At 36.4% G+C, this 8973-nt stretch overlaps 1 protein-coding gene across 3 annotated transcripts; it reads left to right on the top strand.

Annotated features, from left to right (window-relative positions):
* The first annotated feature begins 1344 nt into the window (after nucleotides 1–1344).
* LOC110692129 lies at nucleotides 1345–7672 on the top strand. Of its 3 annotated transcripts, XR_002505393.1 has the most exons (7): nucleotides 1345–2797; nucleotides 2891–2965; nucleotides 3569–4675; nucleotides 5032–5995; nucleotides 6118–7007; nucleotides 7094–7166; nucleotides 7252–7672. XR_002505393.1 is itself a non-coding variant. In XM_021869119.1 (3 exons), exons 2-3 carry the CDS (start codon nucleotides 2912–2914, stop codon nucleotides 3959–3961), a joined length of 447 nt encoding a protein of 148 aa, XP_021724811.1. In that variant the 5' UTR covers nucleotides 1345–2797; nucleotides 2891–2911; the 3' UTR covers nucleotides 3962–5009. The 3 variants fall into 3 exon arrangements, 1 of the variants encoding a protein (XP_021724811.1); XR_002505392.1 differs by having other exon boundaries at nucleotides 5032–7007; XM_021869119.1 differs by lacking the exons at nucleotides 5032–5995; nucleotides 6118–7007; nucleotides 7094–7166; nucleotides 7252–7672 and having other exon boundaries at nucleotides 3569–5009.
* Nucleotides 7673–8973: the final 1301 nt, after the last annotated feature.

Here is an 8973-nt window from a genome sequence, read left to right on the forward strand (position 1 = left end):
CTCTTCAGATCAAAACAATAATACTTGATCAAGTGGTTTTAACAAAAATATTTGAATATCTTCTTACAAAATATTACTTTTTTTCCTACAAAAAAAAGAAAAAGAAAAAAGCAATAATAAACGAGCCTAACGTTTCCTATACAAAAAAATGAATATCTTCGTACAACATATTATGTATATTTTCTTTTTTTTTAATTTCATATTTTTGATAACAAGCCTAACGTTTCCCATAAATAATTTTTTTTAAATTTCATATTTTCTTTCCTCCTATTCTGTCAAATACTTTTGCTTTATACAATTTTTTATTCTTCCACTTACCCCATCCATATATTATTAGTTTATTACATTTACCAATTTCTCCTAAAACTCCCTACATGTAAAAATGGAGAAGGAATTTAAAATCGAAGGGAGTATACGTACAAGGTTTTCAATAATAATAGCTACGCATTACTACAATTAAAATTAGTACAAAGTAACATAGAAAATGTTGCTAGTTTAAACAAACGATAAAATCAAATCCGATACATCATAAATCCATATTATTATTTAAGAATTAAGGTATTTAAAAACAAGTCAAATCTCCTTTTTTCTATGTAGAAAAAAAGCTATGATAAATTTAATCTGTAATTTAGTTTTTTTAGGATCCCCATTTTAATACTTTCTTATAAAAAAAATTCATTTATGAAGTGGGATACTGTAAATAATAAAATTATCAAATATTCCAATTCTATTACCTTATACTATCTAGTAATTTTAATACTTATAGGTTTCTTTAAAATATCTGTAATAATAATAATAATAGTAGTAGTAGTAGTAGTAGTAGTAGTAGTAGTAGTAGTAGTAGTAGTAGTAATAATAAATAATAATAATAATAATAATAGTAATAATTATAAATAATAATAATAATAATAATAGTAATAATAATAATAATAATAAATAATAATAATAATAATAGTAATAATAATAATCATAACAGTAATAATTAAACATTAATATTGATTAACATTAAAAGTAGAATATTGAAATAATTAAAATAAGTTCAAATCAGAAAAAATAAGTTCAGATTAGATCAAATTAGAAAAAATAAGTTCAGATCAAATCAGATCAGAAAATATAAGTTCAAATCAGATCAGATCAGAAAATATAAGTCAGATCAGAAAAAATAAGTTCAGATCGGATTATATCAGAAAATATAAGTTTAGATCAGATCAGATCAGAAAATATAAGTTCAAATCAGAAAATATAAGTTCATATCAGATCAGATCAGCTTAAATCAGGTGAACTAAACAAGGCCTTAGTATGTCAATGGAATAGGTATAGTTGTTTGCTGTATAAAGTGGGGAGATCCCCTGGGCGCATAGGGCCTATTTGTTTTGGAAGCAAATAGGAGGGCGCAATGGTAATTTTGGCAAAGCTTAGTTGGAATGACTTTTGGTTTACCCCGTTATATTTTAAATTGTAACGGGCCCTAGTTTTGGGGGCTTTTGTAATATTTTATTTCCCTTGTCATATATATTCTGTCTCTTCCGCTTCTCTCTCTTCCCGAATTTCTCTTGTTTCGAACTTCTACGAACTTCTACCTGTGTGGTTTGCTCTTGAAGCGTGGTGGTGAGCATCTGTGGTTCGGGGAAAGGAAAGCATTCGTAGTTAGTTGCAAGTTGTGAATTTGAGTAATTTGTGTTCTTGAAGATACGTGGTTTAAATTATGTAGAGAAATAGTGCGAATTGTTTTTTTTTTGTGGTGTGAATTTACGGTTGTATAATAATGTGTGATTTGATTGTGAAGAGTTGTTGTTAGTTGTTCTTAAATTTTTGTAATTTAGAGTTTTTTGTTTGGTTGGGTGTCGACTGTGTAATCTCTAATTTTAATGTTAATTGTTCGCTTGTTGTTTTTATGATTACGAATTGCTGAAATAAGTGTGGTTGTTGTGTTAAATTTCGGACTTTTGATTTGCGGAGTAGGGTTTTGACTATTATCTGGGTATAAATTGAACAAAGAAATGGTTTTAAAGCTCAATTATAATTCAGCTCTACGCAATTGTATAGGTCGAATCATTTTGGTGTTGGTGGTAGGAAAAGATAGATAATTAGGGTGTCTGGAATTAGGGGAGTTTGTAATATTTTCTGGTATTTGGGTAGATGTAAATGTTATGAAATGAATATGTTGAGTAATTGGATGCGTTGGTATTGAATTAATTTCAGTTTGAGATGTTGTTGGATGGTTTGTCAAATGTGGTGTTTTGTTTGTCAAAAAGTTATTACAAATTGAGAAAAGAGGGTGTGTGAAATTTACAGGAGATTAATGAAGACTAACAAGAAGGGTTCTGTAATGGTGCCCCCTAGGAGGGTTGTGGTGACTAATGGTTGTTTTGCCTGGCGTGGTGTGTGTATGTAATATATTAAGATAATATGTACATTATTGTAGAGGACTTTGAAAGCTGCAAATAATGGGGCTAAAAAGAAAGCTGATAATAAGGAGAAGAAGAAAGTGAAAGCTATTCCTGTTTTTGAGGAAGAGACATTGGAAGATACCAGTGAGCATAGTGGTGATGATGATGATGTTTCAGATCCAGATTTTCAGTCAACTAGAAAATCTGATCCGGACGATGATGAAAAGGATGAAGACGATGTGGATGTAGAGGAACAGGCAGAGTCTGAAGACTAGACTGAAGAACCACAAGAGGAAAAGAGTGATCTGGATAATCTTCTTGTGAGGTTGTTGACTGAGAGGTTTAAAAATGGAAAGTGGAAGGGAGCTCCTGCTGAGAAACCGGAAGGTAAAAAGGCAAAGGTGAAGGTATGGGTTTTAAACTTGTCTGAATTTTATTTGTAATTAGTTAACAAATGAACAAGAATGTGTAATGAATTGAATTGAAATTTTTTTGTCCAGGCTGAGAAGACAAAGGGTGATATGGTGAGGGCTAGAGGGGTTGTGGTAAAAACACAGTCAAGAACTACGCAAAAGGTAATTTGCTGCTTTGTTTTGTGTAGTGTTGTAATGGAATATCTGATTATGGTCTTTATTTTATACAATTGAGTGATTCTGTAGGGTATTAGGTGTTCTGGTTTGCTATGATTGTTGGGATTGATGTCTTACATTGATGTATGATTTGGTGTGTTAGGTGTTCTGGTTTGCTATGAATGTAGGGATTGATATCTTGCATTGATGTATGATTTGGTGTGTTAGGTGTCCTGGTTTGCTATGATTGATGTCTTGCATTGATGTATGATTTGGTGTGTTGCTCTGATGTTTGTAGTTGGCTTGTTGGGAGTGTTGGCTTGCATTGGTGCATTGATGTATGATATGATGTGTTTATTTGCTGTTTTGAAAGGTTTGGGTATTTGAACTCAAGTCTTGGTGTAGTGTTGTGTGAATGTGGAGGGAGTAATTAGTCTGACATGGAGTTCATATTTTAGTGAAATGTGTCGGTGTAATTGAGTTAAGTGTTAAAGAAATTAGTAGTTTTAAGGAGAGAATGATTGAATTATGAAATGAAGCAATGTTGTGGTTGAACTAATTTGGTCGGGTGCCTTAATGACTTAAGTTAATTTTTACTTATTGGTGTAGGCCCCTAATTTGAATGGTGTGAAGGCCTTTGGTAGTATAGTGCACACGTTTGATGACTCCAGGAAGAAGGTGGTGACAGAAATGGGATTTGGGGGATTGTTAAAGATTCCACTTACTTACTTGCCTCGTAAATTTGCGTACTGGCTACTGACAAGGGTCGATGGGGAAGGTTCCCTTGTCTTTGGTGATCAGTATGTTGTTCCACTGAGCCCTGTTCAGGTGGAGTATGTGCTTAGGATTTCAATGGGTTCCCAGGAAATTCCAGCAAGGATTCCGGCAGACAATGAAGAGATGCAGACAGAGGCAAGAAGAATAGTGCAAAGGTATTCAAAGGCTGGTGGTGAGAATATCTCGTTATCGCTCAGTAGCTGCCGAGTGAGTCATTCGAACTGACATTGAGGGGAATGTGTTGCCTCTTTCTAGTGATGTTCAGAAGGCTGAATTCAAGATTGTCTTTCTTATAGTTGCCTCTTTCTAGTGGTGTTGAGAAGGCTGAATTTATAGTGAGGGGAATGTGTTGCCTCTTTCACCTCAACATTGCTTCTGTATGATGAAACGGTGGAGTATAACTGGTGCACATGGGTGTATAAGTGGATGTGCACTGCAGCAAGGAAGTTCCAAAAGAAGTTTCAAGAAAAGGGATATGTTGCCGGATCCGGTGGATGTATTTTGTTTGTGTTGGTAGGTAGTCAGTGTATTTTATTTGAATTTTGGTTTTGTTTATTAATATTGGTGTGTTACTTTTATTACATCTTATAGTAATGGTTTTTTTTTATTTTATTTTGTACAGATTTTTTACCTTGACCATCTGAATCGCGTTCCCATATCATGGGGTATGACGCCGAGATTGCAGGCTTGGTCGCAAGAAAAAATAAATGAAGTTGTGTCAGATGACAAATATGAAGGTGGTGACGGTGGACGGCTGCCGGTGAGTTATCTTTTTTTTTTTGTAGTAGTAGTTTTGTAAAACCTTTGTAAATGATGTTTTGGTGATTAGTATGTGCTTTTGTGTTGTAGTCTCTGAATATTGCGTACGGTGAGCCACATCCATTGTCATCGCGTGATGAAAGAATGAATTCAGAAGTAGAAGGTCGGATTACGGAGAAGGTATACATTAGTTTGTCAAATTTTCATTTTATTTTAATGTTGCTGGTTAAAAGTAATGCATAGGTTACCCACTGGTTGAGTGTGTTGTTAAATTGTACCATTGGTTGAGTGTGGTATTAAATTGTACCATTGGTTGAGTGTTGTGTTAAATTGTACCATTGGTTGAGTGTGGTGTTAAATTGTACAACTGGTTGAGTATGGTGTTAAATTGTACCACTGGTTGAGTGTTGTTAAATTGTATCACTGGTTGAGTGTGGTGTTAAATTGTACCACCAGTTGAGTGTGTTGTTAATTGTAGGTTGTGTGTGATGCTCAATTATTGCAAATAAATTGATTTGTTTCATTCTGAATCGTAGGTGATGGAGAGGTTGACTCCTCTGTTGGTATCTTTTATAGATAAAAAAAAGTTGCTAATGTTTTTCAGTCATTCACTGACTTGATGGGAAGCTGTATTGACACAGCTATTGCAAGGAGATTGTCATCAATGGCAGTTGGTGCTCCTGTTGTTAACAAAACGGTTGAGGCGGATGGTAGGCAAACAGTTTTAGCAAAAATGGATGGCTTTGTGGCAGTTTCTGGTTTGGTTCCTGGTGTTTAGCATGTTGGAAAGGGAACTGAATCTTTGGGGCTTGATAAGGTTGTGAAGGAAACTGAGTGTATGAGGGTTGATAATGGTGGTCAACATGTGTTGAATGGGGTTGTTGACCTCTCTGTGTTGGATGCTGGTGAAAAGGCTCCTTCTGAGGTTGAGCCTGTTGTAAAAAAGGCTCCTTCTAAGGTTGAGCCTGTTTTAAAAAAGGCTCCTAAAGAGGTTGTGCATCTAAAAAAGGCTCCTAAAGAGGTTGAGCATGTAAACAAGGCTCCAAAAGAGGTGGAGGTGAATGGGCTGGTTGAGGATGATGAAGAGTTGAATGGGCTGGTTCAGAAAATTGGTGAATAAGTAGGTGTGAATGCAAATAAGGATGGTTTTGAGATCAATGCTGTTGAAATGAGTGATTTCCCAAGCGGTGATTCTAAAACTGATGAGGACAATATGCACGGCCTGGAGCTGAGGTAGTGCTGGGATCGATTGCTTGGTACGAGGGGCACAAACGTATTGTTTGATCGTGGGAGTAGTTTGGGGAGTTATTCTTCATCTAAAGGGGAAGAAGACGTCACTAGGAACGGGGACGGTACTGCAAAGAAGAGGGTTGTGAAGCCTACCGATAAAGCTTTGTCAGCAATGTTCACGAATGTGTCAAAGATACGAAGGCATACGACGCTGGAGGCATGTCTGCTGCAGTACGTACGCCGTTGGAAGGAGCTGAATGACCCACTTTGGTAATTCTCCATTTTCTGATTAAGTTACTATTTTTTTTTTGTTTCTTTTAAATGATGTTAATTGTTGAAGGATTAAGTTATATATGTTTAACTGGTTTATTGCTGGTTTGATGTGTTGCTAGCCCTGGCATTGTTTTGATCAAATGTGATAATATGAAAGCCAATCAGAAGGATTGCTTTGGTGTAGTGCATCCTAAATCAAGGGTCTCCTCTGGTTATGTCAGGATGGCCAGTGTGCTCGACACAAAGCAATGGGCAACCAAAGACTTTCTCAACAGAGCAAGCATATTTTGCTTGACCCAAGCTTTGCGATAAGTACTCCATTGTAGCGTGAAATCAATGTGTTGTGTGCGTACCTTATTAAATAAGGAATGGAATGGAATGAATACGAAATATTATGTTGGTTTGTTTTATTTGATATAGGATTGAATCATGTTGAAGGAAGAAGGCAAAGAAGAACATATTGCTAGCAAGTATGGCAAAGTTTTATTAAGCTACAAGCTTTCGCAGATTCAAACGGTTTGTCACTAAATCCCAATTGTTGACTATGTATTTTCGCTTTAACCGCCCATGGAATTGTAATACTGTGTGGACACTTGTTGGCTGATTGGCAATGAAGCAGGTGTTCATTCCAGTCCTCGAAGTTCCCAAGGATTTCCCCGACAACTCCCACCGGTGGTGCTTGGCTCTGGATATGAAGGGTCGAAAGCTCTGGATGATTGATTCCTTGTATCCTGATCCATTCGAAAAACATGTTGAGATATTTGATCTTATGTTATTTAACCGAACGCTTCATCGTTGTACTTCTTTTTTTGTTGATTGTATGCTGTGTTTTTCGTGTTTTGACAAGCTGGAATGTAATCGTACACTCCCGTGTCATACCATGTTATTGTAATGGCACACAGGTGAAAGGTATTGATGTACTTTTTCAGATGATTGACCCACAATGGACAATTGGTCGGATCTGTTCTTGGAGTAGAAACATTGTTGAGTGCATGGATCCTGGCGATAAGTGAGTACTTGTCTACGTTTTTTGTTGATTCATGGAATTATGTCTAAATTGTACTATTCGCAACTGATAAATTGTATTATTCGCAGCTCATATTGTGGTGTCCTCACGCTAGCCTGCATCAAATTCTTTGCTAGGCGGTTCACCAGGAGGTTTAGTGTGGTAAGTGGAAGTGACGTGTGTGTGTTTCTATCCAAAACGTTTTATTCATTGCAAACTTATCTTTTCTGGTTTTGTGAGCTTACAGGGGAATATTCCTAATGCAAGAAATAATCTGTTGTTGGATGATGTACAATGTGATGTGAACGAGCTGAGGGATTCCCTGGAATCCTTGGTTCCAAGTCCAAGGACCTCTACCAGAAATCAGTGACAAATGAACGATATGGTTGTTGGGGGTGGTGGTTTTTTGATGTGCTCCCTTTTATGTGAATATTTGTTTTTTAAGTACGTGATGAACTTGTCTTTGTGCCTGGCCTAACTGTGTGTTGTACTAGGTGCCTAACTATGTGGCTAAGTTATCTGTTTTGGCAGTGTACCAAACTTTAATTTTGGTGGTGCACTAGTTCCCTTTTGAGGTTTTCAAATAGTTTCATTTATATGTTAATGGTGTTACCTGTTCATTATGATAAACAATTACTGAGTATGCAACGTATGAATTGTCCCATTTATCATAGTAGTACAATTTGTAGAGTAGTGATACCTTATATCAACATGAATTGTACCATTTTGTATGAAGAGCATATTTTTCGGCCTATTTTTCCTCAGTAGCACATTACCCATCCTATTTTTATACAGTACAAATAGCTCTACATATTTTGTCAGTAGCACATTAGTTATGCCATTTTAAATTAGCAGTACATTTTCCTCAGTTTGCAACCTATTAAAAGTTCCACTTATGAGTACTAGTTCAGTTTGCCTATTTATTCAAAAAAAAAAAAAAAAGAAAAAAAGAATTATAACACTTTAGTTGTAGAATACATGGAGTTGATGTAAGGAATTAGGCAATATTGGAAACATACTCAGTTGTAAGTACCTATATGAACTGAAAATAGCGAGTTACCAAAGACGAAGTACGTAACATTACCTTACTTAAACATAAATACTTAGACTGCATAATGTTGTAAAACTACGACAAAACGGACATTAGTCTTAGGAGGAAATCTATGAAGCTACTAATTAAAGTACAACACAAGAACGAACATAAAATGCTAATAAAAGAGCTGCCCTAACCCTTGATCCTTCCATTCTGGTTTGTGCTTTGTCAAAAGTCTTTTCCTAACCCCCAATGGTGGTTCGAGCCATCGAAAGCCAAGCCACAATTGAAATAGTGGTTGTTTGGTTCAGCCTCCTCGTCTGAAGTGTATAGGTCATTGTTCAGCTCAACAAACCGTGGGAATCGTGGAGGGGGGGGGGGGGTAGCCTACAATTGCAAAAAAAATATGACTTAAAATTCAAGAAAAATTACTCTCAAAACCTCAACACCATGGACTTTAAACAACAGAATACCTGGAACTCATCATCCACAACCATGCCATTTAGTACAAGCGATCTGTAAGAGAAATTGGGCCTTAGTAGTTTTTGCTTCCAAAGCATCAGAACTCCTCCTGGAATCCCGTCTCCTTCCGGACCAAAATTCTCGATTTCATATTTTGCAAGGAGATTACGCATAATCCAAGTCTTCACGTATTTGTAACCAATACGAGCTTCCAGTATGATTAGTAAAAGGGGGTTAAACTGATGGACAAAGGAGATCCTTGTGCACCCTCGGGCGTTCCAATAGAGAACCACCGATCCATGGTCGACCACACCGTAGCCATGGGATGAGACTCGATCTTCTCCTCTGTAACTAACCCGGTGGTAGTGTTTACGAATGGGTATACAGTCATTAACCTTCAACTTCATTGTGCAGCCCTCAACTTGGAGCCTAATGTGGGTATTAGCAATGTCGACCTTCATCATGTGGAGCGTA

Source organism: Chenopodium quinoa, unplaced genomic scaffold (assembly GCF_001683475.1).
Source record: "Chenopodium quinoa cultivar QQ74 unplaced genomic scaffold, ASM168347v1, whole genome shotgun sequence".
Taxonomy (NCBI): domain Eukaryota; kingdom Viridiplantae; phylum Streptophyta; class Magnoliopsida; order Caryophyllales; family Amaranthaceae; genus Chenopodium; species Chenopodium quinoa.